Source organism: Indicator indicator, chromosome 10 (genome assembly GCF_027791375.1).
Source record: "Indicator indicator isolate 239-I01 chromosome 10, UM_Iind_1.1, whole genome shotgun sequence".
Taxonomy (NCBI): Eukaryota; Metazoa; Chordata; class Aves; order Piciformes; family Indicatoridae; genus Indicator; species Indicator indicator.
This window is the reverse complement of record NC_072019.1, coordinates 30,265,878-30,288,090: the sequence shown is the minus strand read 5'-3', so window position 1 is coordinate 30,288,090 and position 22,213 is coordinate 30,265,878. Positions and strand designations below refer to the sequence as shown.

Here is a 22,213-nt window from a genome sequence, read left to right as displayed (position 1 = left end):
CATCTTTCTCACTGCACCTTAGGCACTGTTCAGTATTCACTAATGCTTGAATCTGCTTCTTTCAGCTTGCCTCCCACTGACACGGTTAAGTGGAAGAACACAAAATCTCCAGGGGGAATAAAAAAAACCAAAACCAAACAAAACAAAAAAGCCCCCCCCCAAAACCCAACAGGTAAATTCTCATGTGTTTTGTTCCAGCACAAAAACATGAGAATGAAATTACATCTTTTTTCTTCTTCACACTCAGTGTGGTATTGGACATGAATATATTGACATATTTCTGATAATCATCTTTGCTCCCAGACGTTTCGCTTGGATTAAACAAGACTTAAATTTCAGATCTATTATTAAATCACAGCAGAAAAAGCCAGCAAGAGAGTGTGTTAGAACATCAATTCCACTGCTGGGTTTTTTTCCAAATATTCAAGCCTCTGAATTAAATTCTGGCCTCATAGAAAACAGTCAATTTATTACTGTGAGAACAAGAGGGCAACTTGCTTATTCTCTAAGTAACTCCTTCTCCAGTTAGATTTTATGTTTAAAAATGGTAACCAATATCATTTGGGAACTTAAACTCTGCACTCACAAAAGCCACATTTTAGGAAATATTTATGATATATTAAATATTTCTCTACTCCAACTGAAATATTCTATCCTATACAGACATACTGTGCTATTACTTACAGCTAAAACTCTGCCTATGCTACTTTCTGTAGAAAACATGCAAGTTTCTCAGAAGACCTATCTCAGTAAACATCAAAACATCTTGGTAAAGGTTTTGGCTCTGTTTGAAGGCAGCACATAACTAGTTATTTCTGAAACTCCAAGGCCATACAGCTTCAGAAATTACCTGGTATACAGGATCTTCTACATCTTCTTCCAAAATTGTCTACAGCAAAGTAAGAGGACAGGCAGTAAAAGCAAAGAACATAAACAGCAGAGATAAAAGAACTGTATTCAGAAATTAAAGGACAGCAAAGAAATAAGCAAAACGGGCAGGTAAGTATATAGATTTCTTTCTTTAGCACACAGATAAAGTCACATTATTGCACAAAGTAACTTGATACTCAAGCTTCATCCCAGGTTAACAATCTGCTCCTTGTTTGAGTCAACAATATTCAGAACCATACTGCAGCTGTTCTGAGTATCAGACACACTTAAAAACTTGACTTACAACACACTGACCTTCAGTAAAGTCTCCCTTCTGAATGAGAAGAAACACTATGTGGGAAATGAAGAGACCATTTCCAATTGCCAAACGTTCATCATACCCCAAGTGATAGCTTCCATCACTGTTTAAACCTACTTCTGAGCTCACCATGGCTGGTAGGTTCACATCTGTCCATCTGAAGCTAGCACTGCTCAAACCCCATTGCTGTTAAGAAAAGCTGAGGGTGCTCAGTGCCTCTCTGCAGCAGCTCTGGGGGAGACTTCAAACCATGCTGCTCTGGGCAGTAGACTAAGCTGATGTGTGTACCTGGTATACCGCCTGTTCACACTGCTTGTCCTTTTGTGCCTTTTTTTCCATTTCTTCCCTTTGTTTCAGTTCATAGATGAGCTGAAACAGGTCTCGCAAGTCCAGAATTACAGGTTCAGCCTATGGAAGCAAAAAACAAGGAGGAAAGTCTCTACATGGGAGAACACATGTCCCTTACCTCATCCTGCTGGTAAGAATAGTTACAGCATCTCCACAACTGGAGAGATCGTCATACAGAATTCACTTCTACCTTAAGCATCCAGGCTCAGGTTAGTTTCTACTGAACTAACTATATTTGCAAATGAATGACAATTGTAATTAGGAATATAGAAGATAATATGAATATAAAAGACTTTAAAGGCACATTTGTTAGTGGTTTCTCACGCACTGGAATGACATTAGACTATATGCAAAACAGCTATTTGCTAGATATCAGTTTCTATTTAAATAAGTGTAGAAACAGAACTGGAATTATCTGTACCCAGCCTAGTTAGAAAGGAAAAAAATAGCAAATTATTTAAAAAATACATAATGAAAAGTGGAAATAGTGAAACACATTTCATTTTTAACATGTTTCTTCCGGTTTTCTGCAGAAAAGGACTTGGGGATGCTAGTGGAGGAGAAGCTGGACGTGAGACACCAGCATGAGCTTGCAGCCCAGAAGGCAAATGGCATCCTGGGCTGCATCAAAAGCAGCATGGCCAATAGGTCCAGAGAGGTGATTCTGCCACTTTACTCTGTTCTGGTGAGACCTCACCTAAAGTACTGTATACAGCTCTGGGGCCCGCAACACAGAAGGACATGGACCTGATGGAGAGGGTCCAAAGGAGGGCCATAAAAATGATCAGGGGGTTGGAGCAGCTCTACTATAGGAACAGGCTGAGGGAGCTGGGGGTGTTCAGCCTGAAGAAGAGAAAACTCCAGGGAGATCTAATAGCAGCCTTCCAGTACCTGAAGGGGGCCTACAAGAAGGCTGGAGAGAGACTGTTTGCAAAGCACTGCAGTGACAGGACATGGGGCAATGTTTTGAAATTGGAGAAGAGTAGATTTAGACTGGATGTTAGGAAGAAGTTTCCACCACAAGGGTGGTGGAGCACTGGAACAGGTTTCCCAGGGATGTAGTTGAGGCCCCATCGCTGGAGATATTCAGGGTCAGCCTGTACAACATTCTGAGCAAGCTGATCTTGTGGAGGATGTCTGTGCTCAGTGCAGGGGCATTGGATTAAGATGACTTTTGGAGGTCACTTCCAACTCAAACCATTTTATGATTCTAAGTTGGTTTTATTAACCTACTATTTAAGAACACCTCACTTGTGGTGTGTGACAAGCCCAGGAAAATAATAAGCACTACCAGATTGTCTTGTGACAAGTCCAGGAAAATAATAAGCACTACCAGATTGGCCTCCTGAACAGCTTCTTATGAACACAGCTTTTCTGCTGAGTTACTGTGTAGAAAATGACATTGATTTGATACTTACTGCCTGGGCTGTTTTTATTGCCACGAATCTATGATTCCCCTCCTTTCCGCACACATATCCGAACGCTCGATGGTCTGTGATATCTTTTGCAATGTATGAAATCTCATGAACTGCATGGTGGTGCTGGAGGAGCTAGTAAAAAAACAGAAACAAACAACACAGTAAGAAAGAGCCATCAAAATACTCCATGTAAAAAGCAGGATAAATCTTCTTTCATCAAGGCTTTATCTGGATCTCGATATGCCCATGGAATTAAAACAACCCAACATGAATACTTCAACTCTTTAAGCCCTTTCTCTTTACAACATCTAGCCAAACTTGACTTGCTTCAATAATTTAACTAAAAGCTGCAAGTGAAGGTTTTTCTTGGTATCTTTTGGTGGGATGTGATTCAATACAAAATACCATGTTGCCTAGTTACTACCTAAATAAAGAATCAATATATTTGGGTATAAGACAGAAGCAGCAGCAGCTACCTGTAGCTTCCTACAGGGAGGTTTTGAGGACAGACTGATCTGCAGGGGATGCAGAGCTGGAGCTCAGATACCTCTCAGCAACAACCAGCAACTGATATTTCCTTTAAAGCAGTACCAGAAACCCAAAAGTTTATTTACCCCAGAAAATGAAGGGAAATGCAATTATTCAACTTCAAATCAACACTAAATCCAAAAGTTCACATTGTATTTAAAATTCCACTGTGATTAACTGTAGTAATAAAAAGAAGCAATTTTGTTTTCAATGTATGAGTAAAACCCTACCCAGAGCAAGGACATGAATCTGAGACTCCTTATAAGCATGGTCATAAAAACGATCAGAGGCAAGGAACCCCTCTGCTGTGAGGACAGGCTGAGAAAGTTGGGGTTGTTTGGTCTGGAGAAGAGAAGGCTCTGGGGAGACCATCTTGTGGTACTTAAACGGGGCTTAGAAGAAAGACGAGGATGGACTTTTTAGCAGGGCCTGTTATGACAGGGCAAGGGGTGGAGGGAGATTCAGAAGAGAGACAAGGAAGCAATTTTTTTTACACTGAGGGTGGTGAAACACTATCCCAGGTTGCACAGAGAGGTGGTAGATGCCCCAGTCCTGGAAGCATTCCAGGTCAGGTTGTCTGGGGCTCTGAGCAACCTGATGTAGTTGAAGATGTCCCACTGCAGGGGGGAATTACACTAGATGACCTTTAGAGGTCCCTTCCAGCCCAAAGCATTCTATGAATCCATATCATAGGGTGCCAGAATCTTCCTTGCTTGGGCCAGAATAGTGTTTTATGACCAGATTAATACTTATATATTTCTAGTTAAAATAATGCCCTTGAAAAGTTTCTCTCAAACAATCTATTAGTTGGAATTTCTACCTTCTGATATGCTGACCTGCTCTTATATCATCCAGGGATAAATCTATTTCTGAGAGCAGGCAAAGCCTGACACAGAATTCTTTTGAGGGCCAGGTTCCTGCTGCTTTTGAGAAAAGCACATTTTGAAACCCAGCATGGTACCCAAGCAATCTCTCAACAACCAGTTATTTTTGGAGTTAAACCAAACAAAACCCCCCAACAACAACAAAAAAGGCAAACCAAACATTTTAACATTCAAAAGCAGAGAGGATGTGTGTGTGTGTTTAGAAGTAAAAAGGCTGAAAGCATGCAGGGCAAGTGACAAGTGATGAGACCTCTGCAGAACACAGCCTGAAATTCAAAAGGAAGAGACAGATGACTACATATGAAACAAAAGCCTGGATATGTCTCATTTTCATTTCACAGAAGATGACTCCAAACACGCCAAGATCACGACTGCTTGCTCAGAGGAAAATGGGAGCAGTGCCACTGACTTCAGACTGAAGCCTCAGGCCGTAGCATGGCTAAGCTGGGAGGTGCACTTCAGACTCTCCCACTGTGTGAAATGTTTAAAATGGGATCCCACTCAGATAATGCAGGGATATTGATTCATTAGGGTCTTCTGAAAAGCAAGCTGCACTGCTCCAATGCAATGCAATGTTCCCATCTATTCTGCATACGACAGGGAACATTATCTCTGGCTCCTGTTAGATCATCGTTCCCTGCCATTGCTTTATTGATCGCCAGGCAGCGTTCCACACTGAAATTAAACTGTGATCAGATTCCTTCCTCGTGGAATTAAATTTGAAGATCATTCTACCATGACAGAAAAAAAAAAAAAAAAAAGTATCACCCACGACATAAGAGAGCAGATGGAAACATTGCAATTTATCTGGGAGCCCTCATTAGGCGTTGGGTGATGGTTACGTTTTGAACGGGTCTGTTGTTTTACATACGGCGTCAATAGGGGCAGGCAGTAAGTAAAGGTGACTGCAACATTATCCTCTGACAGGTTTTTACCATATGGTTAGCACGTGCCTAGCAAGAGTTATGGTCAGCAAGTGGTTAGCAAGAGTTTCATGTTCATTTGAGGGATACTGAGTTGGAACACAAACGTGAAGCACGATGTTGCAGTAACACATCTGTCTTCAAATGCAAATACTCCTTTGAAGCTGTGTTTACACAGCCCTTGGTTCATGTCTTGTCCTTTTTGATGCATTCACAGAACCTTAGGGGTTGGAAGGTATAATTGTAGCAGTCGTATTCTTCTCATAGGCTGTGTGTTATGGTGTTCCCAGGTGATGCCAAGATGAGAAGACTCTTATTGTGAAAGGCAAAAGCATTTATTGCCTATGTAACTAAGCAAAGCAAGAGCTTAAAGCATAAGCCAAAGCCTACTACTCTGTTACATAGTCAACTTATATACTTTTCTAACAGAATAGAATAGAATCATAGAATCAGTCAGGGTTGGAAGGGACCACAAGGATCATCTAGTTCCAACCCCCCTGCCATGGGCAGGGACACCTCACACTAGATCAGGCTGGCCAGAGCCTCATCCAGCCTGGCTGCAAACACCTCCAGGGATGGAGCCTCAACCACCTCCCTGGACAACCCATTCCAGGCTCTCACCACTCTCATGGTGAAGAACTTCTTCCTCACTTCCAGCCTGAATCTCCCCACTTCCAGCTTTATTCCATTCCCCCTAATCCTGTCACTACCTGATATCCTAAAAAGTCCTTCCCCAGCTTTCTTGTAGCCCCTTCAGATAATGAAAGGCCACAATAAGGTCACCTCAGAGCCTTCTCCTCTCCAGACTGAACAGCCCCAACTCTTTCAGCCCTAACAGTTTGTCCTCACAGGAGAGGTGCTCCAGTCCTCTGATCATCCTGGTGGCCCTTCTCTGGACACTTTCCAGCATGTCCAGATCCCTCTTGTAATAGGGGCTCCAGAAATGGACACAGTACTCCAGGTGGGGTCTCCCCAGAGCTGAGTAGAGGGAGAGAATCACCTCCCTTGACCTGCTGGCCACACTTCTCTTGCTGCAGCCCAGAATCTGGTTGGCTTTCTGGGCTGCAAGTGCACATTGACAGCTCATGCTGAGCTTCTTGTCCACCAGCACCCCCAAGTCCCTCTCCTCAGGGCTGCTTTCCAGCCACTCACCTCCCAGCCTATATTTGTGCATACAGAGCTGCCACATCCCAGTTGGATATCCTGTCACTGACATGGGTCCAAGTAAAGCATACAATAGGTTAATACTGACAAGCAAGCTTCTCAACATGTCCAGTCAACATCTGCCTAGTCACACAGTCTCACAGTATATCAGAGGTTGGAAGTGACCTCAAGAGATCATCAGGTCCAACCCCCCTGCCAAAGCAGGATCACCTAGGATAGTCCACACAGGAACACATCCAGGTGGGTTTTGAAAGTCTCCAGAGAAGGAGACTCCACAACCCCCCTGGGGAGCCTGTTAGTCTTTCTCTTCAGTTACAAGGTGTTTACATTCTTTCCAACTCAAAGACAAAACACAGCCTTCTCAAAAGTTGTTCAAAGGTTTGCTATCTCCGTATAGGATGGGACCTTGAAAGATCATCCAGTCCAACCCCCCTGCCAAAGCAGGATCACCTAGGGTAGGTCACATAGAAACACATCCCGGTGGGTGTTGAATGTCTCCAGAGAAGGAGAATCCACAACCTCTCTGGGCAGCCTGCTCCGGGGCTCTGTCACCCTGACTATAAAGAAGTGCCTCCTCTTGTCAAGCTAGAACAGTAGCACAAGGAGAAACAATATCTCATCCAGCCACCTGACACAGAGGTACCACTGAGGCTCTCCATAAATACACATTCTTTGCATGACTGGGGACTGGAACACTTCTCCTATGAGGACAGGTTGAGGGAGCTGGGGTTGTTCAGCCTGGAGATGGCTCCAAGCTGACCTAATAGAAGCCTTCCAGTACCTGAAGAGGGCCTATGAGAAAGCTGCAGAGGGACTGTTTCCAAAGGCCTGCAGTGTTAGGACAAAGAGCAATGGTTTGAAATCAGAGAAGAGGAGATTTATTTAGACTGGATGCTAGGAACAAGCTCTTTACCATGAGGCTGGTGGAACACTGGAACAGGTTGCTCAGGGAGGCAGTTGAGGCCCCATCCCTGGAGATATGCAAGGTCAGCCTCAACAAGGCTCTGGGCAATGTGATGTAGTGGAGGATGTCCCTGCTCAGTGCAGGGGCTTTGGACTAGATGACCTTTGGAAGTCCCTTCCAGCTCAAACCATTCTATGATTCTATGTTTTGATGAGATTTGCTCCTGCTGCATTCACACAGATGAATCTGTCCCACACAATGAGACCAACCAATAGAAATGTCATCTTTATCCCTCAGCTTGTAACTGCTCCCATGTAGCCACCCCCTTGCCACTTGACTGCGAACAGTTCTGAAAGGAAATGAAACAAGCCACGCAAAACTGCTTACAGCAGAACTGCTGGTCAGTGCTCAACAGTTAATATTCCCAACCTCATAAACTCACAGAAGGCTTTAGCTTGAAAGGGACCTTTAAAGGTCATCAAGTCCAACCCTCCCACAGCGAGCAGAGACATCTTTACCTCATCTGCCCTGCTTTCTCCCAGCCTCTTTTTGTTTTCTTAATATCTTCAAGGTTTCACCATGACTTAATTGTGTCTCTAGTGGGACAGAAGCACATAAAAGAATCATTTCCTAACTGGGGGATGTTTGTGACAGCCCTGTTCACCCACCTTGGTGGATTCCATCACACTAGCTGATGTTCTTACTGTGTCTTTGCTGAGTGCTGCTACGAGCCATTTACCAATTCAGAAGTGAGGTATCAAATTGTTTTGGAGGGCTTCAGTACGACAGCACAAATTATAGAGAAGACTTAATTTATATTATGGTTCAATACAGTCAATTAAATATTGCACAGATTAGAAAGTAATTTAACATTTAAGCTTCGCTTGTTAAAAAAATCCACTCTGCAGAGCCTCCAAATTATTTTAGGTCTCCTGTGGATTTAGTCACTGTTGCAAACGTTAAAGGATTTTAAATGGAAGCACAGATAAAGTCTCAAGGCAGCTAAGACAAGCTCATGATGCACAAGTCTTCCTTTTTAGGCTAAGCATGATGTCACTATTGTATTTTATTCACACACTACAAAGTGTTTTCCTGGCATTACACTTTAAGAGGTCCAAATTACCATCTCCACCAAGGCTGCTGTCTCCTCTCTTACCCTCAGGTTCATTCTGGTCTCTCCCACCAGCCATTATTTTCTCTCCTTTTCTCCATTCTATCCCCTGCTTCTCCTCTTCCCCCAGGTTGCTCCCTGTACATCACACCGAATTGATTTAGCTGCCTCTGAGATCTGTAGCATTTCTAATTTCCCTCAGGCTGCTTGGCACCTATCATAAATTTTTTCACCCCTTATCCTCATATTGCCCCTTTATTTCCATGCTGTAGCCTCCAGTGCCACTAAATCAATTAAGTCAATCAATTAAGTACTTGGAGGGTCCAGCAATCATGTCAAATATGTGAGTTAGATGGCATGAGAAAGTCACTGCTTTACTGTCGCTATTTCTCTTTTAATGAGGTTGTCTATTTAGTGGAGCCTGGGGCACAGTGTTAAGAGCCACAACAAAAAATATCCTTGCAAGCTCCAAAGCCTCCTATAAAAACTGCCCCATGGAAAACAGGAAGCATGTTCCACACAATATTCTATCCAGAAGGACAAGCTGCACAGGGATTTATGTTGCACAGCCTTTCACCTTAGAGAACTTGCAGTGAGCCTGTTTTCAGACAGGCAGGGTCAGCTGGAAGCTCCACCAGAACCATTTCCATGCTATGGATACTAGGACAGAGTCTACTTGCAGGCTTCTATCTAGTACTAGGACCAGTACTATTCAACATATTCATTAACAATCTGCATGAGGACACAGAGGGCACTGTCAGGAAGTTTGCTGATGACACCAAACTGGGAGGAGTGGCTGACAACCCCTCAGGCTATACTGCCACTCAGCCAGAGATGGACAGGCTGGAGAGTTGGGCAGGGAGAAGGAAATCCAACAAGGACAAGTGCAGGGAAAGAACCACCTCATGGACCAGTATAGGTTGGGGGCTGATCTGTTGGGAGAGCAGTGTAGGGGAAAGGGACCTGAGGATCCTGGCAGACAACAGGATGAGCACAAGCCAACAATGTGCCCTTGTAGCTAAGAAGGCCAATGGGGTGGATTAGAAGGGCTGTGGTGAGTAGGTAGAGAGAGATTCTTCTCCCTCTCTACTCTGCCCTGGTGAGGCCACATCTGGAATATTGTGTCCAGTTCTGGGCCCCTCAGTTCAAGAAGGACCTCAGGGAACTGCTTGAAAGCGTCCAGCACAGAGGAGCAAAGATGCTGAAGGCAGTGGAACATCTCCCTGCTGAGGACAGGCTGAGGGAGCTGGGGCTCTTCAGCTTGGAGAGGAGGAGTCTGAGGGTGACCACATATATGTTTATCAAGATGTGCAGGGCAGTGTTGGGAGGACAGAGCCAGGCTGTGCTCAGTGTCCAATGACAGGACAAGGGGCAATGGGTGCAAGCTGGAGCAGAGGAGGTTCAGCAGGAACAGAAGGGAAAACTTTTTCAATGTGGGGGTGGCAGAGCCCTGAAACAGGCTGCCCAGGGAAGTTGTGGAGTCTCCCTCTCTGGAGACATTCCAGACCTGCCTGGATGCATTCCTGTGTGACCTGCCCTAGGTGATCCTGCTCTGGCAGGGGGATTGGACTGGATAATCTTTCGAGGTCCCTTCCAACCCCTAACACTCTGTGATTCTGTGATGTGGGTGACAGATGTGGCCCATGCATCCCCTGCATTTCTACTTCTGTCTCTTCCCTTCTATCACATGTGAATCAGAAACAATACATTTTGCATATCACATAAAGCTCTCTAAACACCAAAGCTGCTCATTGAACTGCAAAATCCTTAATGGGTTCATAATAAAATAACTTTATGGAACATACTTTCAGCCATGCTGCTGTCTACCTGCAAGCTCCCCATACTCCAGCTGATGCTGTGATCACTCAGCAGCATGTTAGGTAATCAGGTCCTGTATGTTTAGGAAAACCACTGAAAAAAATCATAAACCCAGAAACTAACGTGGAAAATCATGGCAATGCCTCCACAAGCTTAGCAAGCCCAAAGTGCAATAAGTGCATTGACCATTATTTACTGCAACACTTTAAAGTGAAAACAATGATTTGTCAAACACATGAGTGGTTCTGAGATGAATTTTATCTCCTTGTTGCAGGAAATGCTGGATTTGGACACAAGCGTGGAGAGATATGGGGCATTTACTATAACACCTGGATAATTTCACCTACTTTGACCTAGAGAGCAGCACAGGATGGACTTTGATGATCCTTGAGGTCTTTTCCAACCTTATTGATTCTGTGATTCAGTAAAGTTTAAGCTTAGCAAATGAACAAAATACTCAATTCCTACTAGGACAGCAAGCAGTCTTGCAACAAAGCATCATTTCAAATCACCTTTCAGAAATAACTATCAAGTGTGAACATCTGAAAAACAAATCCCATTAGAAACTTCTTGTGGTTATGAAGGTTTCAGTATTAGGAGGCATTTCCAGACACTAGTCAAGCTGACCAGTTTTGATCACAACAGAGTATAAACTGAACATACTACCACGGAGAGCTGATGACCTTCAGAGGTCTCTTCCAAGCCCCTACCATTCTGTGTGATTCTGTGTGAGAACTGAAGTTCTTCACTGAAGGAGACTGAACTCATTGCCTTCAAAAACCTGAAGGGATCCTACAGGAAGGCTGCAGAGGAACTTTTCGTAAGAGTGTTTAGCAATAGGACAAGGGGGAATGGTTTGAAGCTGAGGGAGAGCAGGCTTAGACTGGATCTTAGGAAGAAGTTCTTCAATAGGAGGATGGTGAGACTCTGGAATAGAATCAAGAATCAAGAAGGTTGGAAGAGACCTCAAGGATCATCGAGTCCAACCTGTCACCCTACACCTCATGCCTATCTAAACCATGGCACCAAGTGCCACATCCAATCCCCTCTTGAACACCTCCAGGGATGGTGACTCCACCACCTCCCTGGGCAGCACATTCCAATGGCCAACCACTCTCTCTGTGAAGAACTTTCTCCTCACCTCCAGCCTAAACCTCCCCTGGTGCAGCTTGAGACTGTGTCCTCTTGTTCTGGTGCTGGTTGCCTGGGAGAAGAGACCAACCCCCTCCTGGCTACAACCTCCCTTCAGGTAGTTGTAGACAGCAATGAGGTCTCCCCTGAGCCTCCTCTTCTCCAGGCTGAACACCCCCAGCTCCCTCAGCCTCTCCTCATAGGGCTTGTGCTCAAGGCCTCTCCCCAGCCTCGTTGTCCTTCTCTGGACATGCTCCAGCAATTCAACATCTTTCCTAAACTGAGGGGCCCAGAACTGGACACAGCACTCAAGGTGTGGCCTAACCAGTGCTGTGTACAGGGGTACAATGACCTCCCTGCTCCTGCTGGCCACACTATGCCTGATGCAGGCCAGGATGCCATTGGCTCTCTTGGCCACCTGGGCACACTGCTGGCTCATGTTCAGGCGGCTGTCAACCAGTACCCCCAGGTCCCTTTCCACCTGGCTGCTCTCCAGCCACTCTGACCCCAGCCTGTAGCTCTGCATGGGGTTGTTGTGGCCAAAGTGCAGCACCTGGCACTTGGACTTGTTGAATGCCATCCTGTTGGACTCTGCCCATCTGTCCAGCCTGTCAAGGTCCCTCTGCAGAGCCCTTCTACCCTCTAACCAATCAACACCTGCTCCCAACTTGGTGCCATCTGCAAATTTACTGATGATGGTCTCAATCCCCTCATCCAGATCATCAATAAAGATATTGAACAGGATGGGGCCCAGCACTGATCCCTGGGGGACACCACTAGTGACAGGCTGCCAGCTGGATGTGACACCATTCACCACCACTCTCTGGGCTCGGCCCTCCAGCCAGTTCCTAACCCAGCGCAGAGTGCTGCTGTGGGGGACAATGTCAAAGGCCTTGCTGAAGTCCAGGTAGACTACATCCACAGTCTGCCCCACATCCACCAGGCTGTCACCTGATCATAGAAGGAGATCAGGTTGGTGAGGCAGGACCTGCCCTTCCTAAATCCATGTTGGCTGGGCCTGATTCCTTGGCCATCCTTCAGGTGCACAGTGATTGCCCCCAAGACAATCTGCTCCATGATTTTCCCTGGCACTGAGGTCAGGCTGACAGGCCTGTAGTTCCCAGGTTCTTCTGTTCGTCCCTTCGTGTGGATGGGTGTCACATTGGCCAGCTTCCAGTCTTCTGGGACCTCTCCAGTGAGCCAGGACTGGTGGAAAATGATGGAGAGAGGCTTGGCCAGATCATCTGCCAGCTCTTTCAGCACCCTAGGATGAATCCCATCAGGTCCCATGGACTTGTGAATATCCAAGTGACTCAACAAGTCTCAACCTAATTCCACATGGATTTCAGGAGTACAACACTGCTCCTTGACCCCATCAACCAGCTCAGGAGGCCAGTTATCCTGAAGTCCTCCTGCCTTACTGTTGAAAATGGAGGCAAAGAAGGTATTTAGAATCTCAGCCTTCTCCTCATCCTTAGTTACAATGTTACCCTCCACGTCCAATAAAGAGTGGAGGCTCCTCTTGCCCCTCTTTTTAGCATTAATATATTTATAAAAATGCTTTTTGTTGTCTTTCACAGAAGCGGCCAGTTTAATTTCTAACTGTGCTTTTGCCTCTCTAAGTTTTCTTCTTCATGATCTAACAACATCCTAAAACATATCACTAGTTGCCTCCCCCCCTTTCCAAAGGCGATAAACCCTCTTTTTTTCCCTTAAATCCTTCAGGAGCTCCTTGCTCATCCAGGCCGGTCGTCTTCCCCGCCGGCTCGTCTTACGGCATGTGGGAACTGCCAGTTCCTGTGCCTTTAAGAGCTCCTGTTGGAAGTAGGTCCAACCATCCTGGACCCCTTTCTTCTTAAGGGCTGTTACCCAGGGAACTTTCTGAGTAAGTTGCCTGAACAACCTGAAGTTTGCCCTCCAAAAGTCCAAAGTGAGGGTTCTGTTACTGCTCCTCCCTATTTCCCTGCTTATTGAAAACTCCACTATCTCATGGTCGCTGCACCCTAGACAGCCTCCACCCATCACATCTCCCACCAGCCCTTCTCTATTTGAGATCAGCAGATCAAGCAGAGCCTTGCCCCTGGTAGGTTCACCTAAGAGCTGCATCAGGAAGTTGTCATCCATGCACTCTAGGAACCTTCTGGACTGTCTCCTCTCTGCTGAATTAAGTTCCCAGCAGATGTCTGGTAGGTTAAAGTCCCCCACAAGGACAAGGTCTGATGATCTTGAGACAGCTTCCATCTGCTTATAGAGTATCTCGTCGGCCTTCTCGTCCTGGTGGGGTGGTCTATAACAGACTCCAACCAGGATGTCAGTTTTGTGTGGCCTCCCTCTGATTTTAACCCATAAGCATTCAATCCTTTCATCTGCAACCTCGAGTTCTGAGGCATCAAAAGATTCCCTAATATACAGGGCCACCCCTCCTCCTCTTCTCCCTTGCCTGTCTCTCCTACAGAGCTTATAACCCCCCAGTGTGGTACTCCAATTGTGAGAATCGTCCCACCATGTTTCTGTGATGGCAACTACATCATAGTTCTCCTGGTGAACCAAGAGTTCCAGTTCCTCTTGTTTGTTGCCCATACTGTGTGCATTGGTGTACATGCACTTCAGCTGGGCTGCTGATTTCACCAGTTTGTGTGGTCCTCCCTCCTTTCCAGGGAGACTGGTTTCCACACTCACCCCCTTCAGACCTAGTTTAAAGCCCTCCCAATGAGTCCTGCCAACCCCAGTGCCAGCACCCTCTTACCCTTTCTAGATAAATTCAACCCAACTTGGTCCAGCAGGTCAGGTGCAGTAAGAGTTGCCCCGTGATCAAAGAAGCCAAAATTCCGCTGCTGGCACCATCTCCTAAGCCAGCTGTTGATGGTGTGGGTGTTCCTGTTCCTCTCAGTGTACACCACTGCTGCTGAGGGAACTGAGCAGAACACCACTTGAGCTCCTGCCCCATCAATCGATTTCCCAAGGGCCTTAAATTCCTTTTTAATCTTCCTGGTGCTGCTCTTTTCAATTTCTTCACTTCCAGCCTGGATTACCAGCAATGGGTAATAGTCAGAGGGCTGGATTAGTTTAGGTAACCTTTGGGTGATGTCCCTCACCCGGGCCCCAGGTAGGCAGCACACCTCCCTGTGGGATGGGTCAGGACGACATATGGGTCCCTCTGTTCCCCTCAAGAGAGAGTCTCCAATAACTATAGCCTTTCTCTTTTTCTTTGTAGCACTGGTACTTAAGGTTTGGGGGGGCTGCTTCGTCTTTGGTATCTCCTTGATCGGTTCCTCTACAATACTCTCATCCACATTGCCCTCAGCCTGCAGAGTCTCATAGTTATTGCTCAAGGGCAGCGGGGGAGGGGAAGAGGGTCGGGGTGCATTTCCTTTGCTTCCCCTGACAGGGACCTGTATCCACCCTCCACTGCTCCCCTCAACTGGAGAGGGTTTCACAGCCTGTTCCCACATATCCAACTCCCTTTCACATTCTTGTATGGTCGTATAGGCTGCCCAGGGAGGCATCCACCCTGGGGGTGTTGAAGGCCAGGCTGGATGAGGTCTTGAGCAGCTGAGTCTAGTTGAGAGGTGTCCCTGCCCATGGTGGGGAGGTTGGAGTAGATGATCTCTGAGGTTCCTTCCAACCTAATCCATTCTATCATTCTATGATTCATGCTATGTTCTAAAGAGCTGAAATGAATGGCTCAGCCCTGGATCTTTTTGACCCAAAGTCACTCACGGACTTTGAGCTGAGCAACAGGTTATGAACCTTCCCTTTGCAAAAAACCACTAAGAATAGCAGCAGAAAAGGAAAATTTAATGTCTAGAGCATCCTCCAAACCTGAAGGGACTTCTCAGATGGCAGCCTTTGAGGATGAGCAGAGAGTAAATCTGTCTAATCCCTGTGCTTCTTCCACACGCACTGATCTTGCAGACAATAACCTAAAGAAAGACTTTTCCAAGTGCCAGCTTCTAAAAGGCATTCCAGTGCACAAGCTTTGCAACAGAAACACTTGGCACAAAAAGCACATTTTCAGATTATATGCAGCTCAAAGCCTGGTCTGTATGTAACAAAGGGGCACATAAAAAGGGGCTGATAAAAAAAAGAATCAAGACAGATTTATCCCTGGTTATCACAAACTCAGTCCCGCCAGGGGAGCAGCAGTCTGGCTGTGATGCAGCAAAGCACCCAAACAATGTGTAAAGTTAATTTCCTCTTAATAACAATTACAATAATAAACTCTTAAGAGCCATGCTTCTCCTGCAACTGAGGGGACTGAGGCAAAAAAAACCCTAGATGATGTAACTTCCTAAACACAGCAACATGCAGCTGAGTCAGGAAGGACCCAAGTCAGTGAGCCAACCTAAACTCAATCTGTCCACTCCAGTTTACTCTCTAGAACAGCAAAAGGACCCCAGGCAGGAGCCTGTGTGGTTGGACTCAAGAAGATCACTTAAAAGGGAATTTCAGCCCCAGCTAAAAGTCTGAATTAATCCCCTCCACTGCCTTTGACTGATGGAAAAAAAACCAGATCCTGCTACTGCCTGCATCCTGCCTGGGCAGCAAGAGCAGCAAATTCCTAAGAGAGCAAACATGAGTGTCCTTGGTTGTGTCTCCAGCATGAACATCTCGGAGGATGATCCAGAGGTTACATTTCCCCTTTCTGCTCCTATTCTTGGGGTGGGGTTTTTTTGCAGAGAAAAAGTTCAAAACTTATTGCTCAGCCCAAACTCCATGAGAGGTTTTGGGTCAAAGAGATTCAGGGTTAGATACAGGCACAGACAGGCAAACATAACTGTAGGATAGTTTGGGTTGGAAGGGACCTTTAAAGGCCCCTGTCCAATGCCCCTGCAGGGAGCAGGGACATCTTTGATACACTCAGTGTATCATGCATCAGGGACATGCAGTGGTGCTCTCAACTGGGCTGGAGCTGTCCTCACCCAAGATCCCAGCATACACTGGGAGTCAATTAAGTTAGTGGGAGATAACTTTGCCAGTGCAGCAGTCTAATTGTGATGAATTGACCTAGGATCCAGAGCTGGCTGGATGTTCCAAGGACCTAATTTGTGAAAGAGAACACCACTGAGGTAATAAACTTTGGTCTGGCTCTTCATAATTTGTAATAATGTCTGACAAAGACCAGATATGAATTTAGTTACTGCTCATTGTCTTAGGAAGCAAATGCTAAGCTGCTCATGCAGGAGATCCATTTATTTGATATATGAATTTGGAAGGGGACAAAACAAAACTGGAACGCACACGTGGCCGATTTCATATCTTCACTTCAAAGCCTTTTCAATTTTTTATTGTACCAGGAGCGAAAGGAGTTAGCTAAATCCAAAGCCCTTGTCCAATTACTATTAATCTTCAGTTACATTTTAAATATATGCTTGCAAAATATTGCTCCAGGACAAAGAAAATCCCAAAGGAAACGTTTTCATAGACCTTTGGAAAAACAAATGTGGCACACTAAAGTCATGATGCTGGGACCTGTTATGAGTCTCATGCTATTTTCTTCTTGTTTCTGCATCAGTCACAGTCATTGTCACGTGCTGGAACATGTCCACAGAAGGGCCATGAGGATGAGCAGAGGGCTGGAGCTCCTCTCCTGTGAGGACAGACTGAGAGAGTTGGGGTTGTTCAGTCTGGAGAAGAGAAGGCTCTGAGGTGACCTTCTTGTGGCCTTCCAGTATCTGAAGGGGGCTCCAAGAAAGCTGGGGAGGGACTTTTTAGGGTGTCAGGGAGTGATAGGACTGGGGGAAATGGATCCAAGCTAGAGAGGGGAAGATTTAGATTGGAGGTTAGGAAGAAGTTCTTCACCATAAGGGTGGTGAGACCCTGGAACAGGTTGCCCAGGGAGGTGGTGGAAGCTCCATCCCTGGAGGTTTTTGCAGCCAGGCTGGATGTGGCTGTGAGCAACCTGATGTAGTGTGAGGTGTCCCTGCCCATGGCAGGGAGGTTGGAACTGGATGATCCTTGAGATTCTTTCCAACCCTGACAATTCTATGATTGTTTTAACAGGATGGTAAAAACAAAGAAGGATTTGCACAGCAATGCAGAAGCAGCAAGCCTGATCCTTGATACCAAAGCCAATGGCCCCACTAGGCCATAATCAGGTCAGTAATGCAATATGACCCCACACTGCAACTGCAAGGGATCCCCTGTAGACTACAGTCCATACCTTCCCAGTTCAGTGTGATGTGCAAGTAACACCACTTGCCTCTAGGGGTTTCATCTGACTCGTTGGCATGGCAGCTGCCAGGTGGCCACTCTTCGGTTTCCAGAGCTAGTACACAGTTGTCCAGGCTCTGCTGTCTGGCTGACATACAGCAGGTCCAGAGGAGGCCACAAAGATGATCAGAGAGCTGAAGCACCTCCCCTGTGGGGACAGGCTGAGAGAGTTGGGGCTGTTCATCCTGGAGAACAGAAGGTTCTGAGGTGGACCTTAGAGCAGCCTTCCAGTATCTTCCCTTGAAGGGAACAAGCTGGGAAAGGACTTTTACAAGGGTTTGTAGTGATACAGGGAAAGGATTGAAGCTTCATGAGGACAGATTTAGACTGGAGATTAGGAAGAAATTCTTTACAGTGAGGGTTGTGAGACACTGGAACAGGTTGCCCAGGGAGGTTGTGGATGCCGCTTTGTGAAGGTATTCAAGGCCAGACTGAATGAGGACTTGAGCAACCTGGGCTAGTGGAAGGTGTCCCTGCCCATAGCAGGGACGTTGAAACTAGAGGATCCTTCTAACCCAATCCATTCAATGAACTCCCCCTCAGCTTCTACCCTCATTACCTCCTGCAAATTGGTCAGCAGATGAACATAGCCATAAATATGCCAATATTGCCCTCTCCTCTCAAGCCAAGGCTTGCACACAGCCTAAACACAGCACCTCTGACCATGCCTTGTATTTTTCCTACATGCTCTGAAGTCTGCAACATTCTTATTGATTAAATCTGGAATTTGAGGGAGCACAATACTCAGTAATGAGGCAGGCAGTTTGTTACAGTCTCACTGAAGCTCTCCATAGTTTTATTGCATTCATCTTTGCAGCCTGTGAATGCCTTTTGAGAAGGCTTCACTTTTACAAGACTCTTTTGTTCCTTTACACCAATATTCCTCACCTCCTGAAATGCTTTTGATTTACACGAATGGCATAAGAAATTCCTTCCTACAACTCCTAGGAGCTTTGGAGGCAATTTTTTGGCTTTAACTATCTCAGATCTTAACTGCTTCATATGCAGCAAGCATTATGACCACCCTCCTCTAGTAACCTGTGAGCTGAAAAGCTCATCAGTGAAAAAGAACCTCTGATTCTCTTGATTTGCCATGCAAGTCCTATAAAGCAGAGCTTGTAAAGATCAGAAAAATCCCACTCATACTGGCAATACTAAAGCTGAGTTGCACTGGATACTCATCAAATACCAACTGTCTTTAACCATAAATCTACTTCCAGAACCTTACAAACTTCTCTGGAAAAGGAGAAAAAGGACAAGAGAGATGTATTTCATATTCATGTCTGTCTCCCTGCTACCCATACCAATTTAATAAGATGTTAAAAGGGGACTGAGAGAAAGCACAGGCACAGAGAAGAATGAGAATAGGAAGGAACTCTATGAATTCAGAAACTATGCATAACCAATATGTCATGTTCATAAGCCAACTAAAAATGAAAGCAAACAAGTGGAGAAGTTCAGAAGGCACAATGTTTGATGTCTTTCAAATACAAAGTGATACTAACCATAACCAGAAATAACCCAAAACATACAAGCAAGAAATCCTGTGCTCTACAATGGCAGATTGGTTTCAAGTGGCACAGTAAGGAATTGGACAAAATCCACTCAGTCCGACTCTTCATCTCCAATCATTTAATTTTCTAGTGGTCAGCATACAAACATTACAGTACCAGCTACAGGAGACAGCCTGAAATGTCTCCCACCACAGTCTGCTTGTGAGAAATACTTGAATTTACCTTTCCACAGCACAAATAGTTCAGCTTTTCATTCTGAGGTCACCCTTCTCTGCAATGACTTTTGCCAAAATCATGAAAAATGCACCTGGTTCCCAACAGAGATGCCTGAGCTGCTGCATAGTCCTCCCGGTGCAGAACTGGCCTCTAAGGCTATGGCAGAGCTTTTGAAAAAGGAACAGTCTCTATCAGTGCTGTAAGACCTCAGGTTATTCCATAACTGGAGATCTACAGCTCAAGAGCACTGATTGAAGGCTACAGATCACATAACCACAGAATTTTAGGGGTTGGAAGGGACCTCAAAAGATCATCCAGTCCAACCCCCCTGCCAGAGCAGGATCACCCAGGGCAGGTCACACAGGAATGCATCCAGGCAGGTTTGGAATGTCTCCAGAGAAGGAGACTCCACAGCCTCTCTGGGAAGCCTGCTCCAGGGCTCTGCCACCCTCACACTGAAAAGTTGTTCCAGCTTGCACCCATTGCCTCTTGTCCTGTCCTTGGACATCACTCAGCAGAGCCTGGCTCTGTTCTCCTGACACTGCCCTTCACATCTTTATCCACATGAATGAGGTCACCCCTCAGGCTCCTCTTCTCCAAGCTGAAGAGCCCCAGCTCCCACAGCCTTTCCTCAGCAGGAGATGTTCCTCTCCCTTCAGCATCTTTGTGGTTCTGTACTGCACTCTTTCAAGCAGTTCTGTGAGGTCCTTCTTGATCTAAGAGGCCCACAACTGGACACAATAATCCAGATGCAGACTCACCAGGGCAGAGTAGACAGGGAGGAGAATCTTTCTCCACCTACTCACCACAGCCCTTCTAATCCACCCCAGGATGCCACTGGCCTTCTTAGCCACCAGGGCTCATTGCTGTCTCACAGGTTAGCAAAAGATGCCTCCAGAACAATGAGCTTTATAATTCAGAAACAGTATCACAAACCACCTATCCTGGTCATAAAGACCAATTCCATCTGAGTTTCAGTCTTCCTCCAGAAGAAGAGAGGAATTATTTTCCTTTGAGTTACAGCTGCATGTACAAAGAAACTTCAGATACTCCCATAAAGGTGTCACTCCTGCACTTGCTCAAGTCCCACAACAGACACTTAACCTAGTACATAAAGCATCCATAGCATGACAGTGAGTGTGTGCAGTACTTGAGCCCTAGGGTAAGAATAAAGCAAAATGTGAGAAGTAAAAAACTCAAAGAGACACTAAAAAATAACACAAGGGCTTGCAGGCAATTTTTTGGCTCCATTTGGTGTTTTGTTTTGGGTTTGGGTCCCCCCCCCCACCCCCACCCCCACCCCCCTCCCGCATTACCTTGAGGTGGAAATTCTACAGTTGCACTTAGTAGGTGCTTGTCACATTCTGTGATGACCACAGAATCACAGAATGTTAGGGGTTGGGAGGCACCTCAAAAAATCATCCAGTCCAGCCCCCCTGCCAGAGCAGGATCACATAGGAATGCATCCAAGTGGGCTTGGGCTTTGAATATCTCCAGAGAAGGAGACTCCACAACCCCTCTGGGCAGCCTATTCCAGTTCAGACTTTCAACTCAAACAATGGAAAGCAAGTTCTGCCCTGGCACCTTTTAAAAGGGAGCCCTGAAGCTCCCAGTTGCACATTTCCGTGCCTGGAGTTGTTTCTCCCCTGCTCATTTTTGTGTAAAACAGGCAGGCTGAAGGTTTAGCTTTAGGCTTCTGCTAATTGAAATCTCCAAAAGCAAACTTGGGTTAAGTAGCCTGCACACAGCCATGGCCCAGCAGAAAGCAGTGCTCACTACAGCTGCTTTTCTCCTCCTCTCCCTGCCTTGCAGTGGGTGTCACACTGGGACTCCCTCTCAGAAGAGCTATCAGGCAGTCCTGTCCTCACCTTTTACTTAAATGCATGCAGAAGAGACTTTAGTATCTTTGATGCATGGATGCATGGAGCTGTTCAGTCTGGAGAAGAGAAGGCTCTGAGGAGATCTTACTGTGGTCTTCCAGTATCTGAAGGGGGACCTACAAGATAGCTGGGGATGGACTTTTTAGGGTGTCAGGTAGTGATAGGACTGGGGGGAATGGAACAAAACTAGAAGTGGGGGATTCAGATTGGATGTTAGGAAGAAGTTCTTCACCATGGAGGTGGTGAGACACTGGAACAGGTTGCCCAGGGAGGTGGTGGAAGCTCCATCCCTGGAGGTTTTTGCAGCCAGGCTGGATGTGGCTGCGAGCAACCTGCTCTAGTGTGAGGTGTCCCTGCCCATGGCAGGGGGGTTGGAACTGGGTGGTCTTTGAGGTCCTTTCCAACCCTGACAATACTGCTGGGTTGTTTTCTACTACTGCTTTAGTTTTCTCCAACCCTTTACAGCTTCTGTGCACAGCATGTCTTCTCCTGATCAAAACTGAACTTCCTCATTACTTCACTCTCAGCACTGCTTAGCACTAAGCCTTATTATGCATGTACAGGTTACACTCTCACATGCTTTACACTTTAAAATGCTTCCAATTTCCTGTATCATTCACAGGAGCACATTTGGCTAATTAAAGATCCCATAAGGCTATAAAACCTTCTACAAACCAACTCAGCTTCCTTAAAAGCAAAGATAGAAGTTAAAAAAAAAATAATGGATTCAGATCCCTCTTTTGACTACTGGGGAAAAAAAACCAAAACAGCCAACAAACACTTTAGAGCTACACAGAGCAGGGGCTAGGAGCCATATTCGATATTTTCAGATACTCAGACTTCTCGCTTGCTTTAAATGTCAAGGCACTCAAAATTAATTAGTGCCCTGCCTCACCTCTGTCAAAAGCTCCCTTTAAAGTCAGCAGGAACATTGCTGCTTGCTTCACTGGGAGCACAGCGATGCAGAATTAG

General features: G+C 45.9%; 1 protein-coding gene across 4 annotated transcripts in view; it reads right to left on the bottom strand.

Annotated features, from left to right (window-relative positions):
- DAB1 (DAB adaptor protein 1) overlaps positions 1 to 22,213 on the bottom strand; it is a 140,888-nt gene that overhangs the window by 29,525 nt on the left and 89,150 nt on the right. For 3 of the 4 annotated variants that reach the window (XM_054384372.1, XM_054384373.1, XM_054384374.1), the window contains exons 4-6: positions 2,956 to 3,087; positions 1,478 to 1,597; positions 851 to 889 (exon numbers count right to left, since the gene is read on the bottom strand). In XM_054384372.1, the coding sequence (XP_054240347.1) occupies positions 851 to 889; positions 1,478 to 1,597; positions 2,956 to 3,087 (291 nt within the window). The remainder of the gene's footprint in view (positions 1 to 850; positions 890 to 1,477; positions 1,598 to 2,955; positions 3,088 to 22,213) is intronic. The other variant, XM_054384375.1, reaches the window with a different exon arrangement.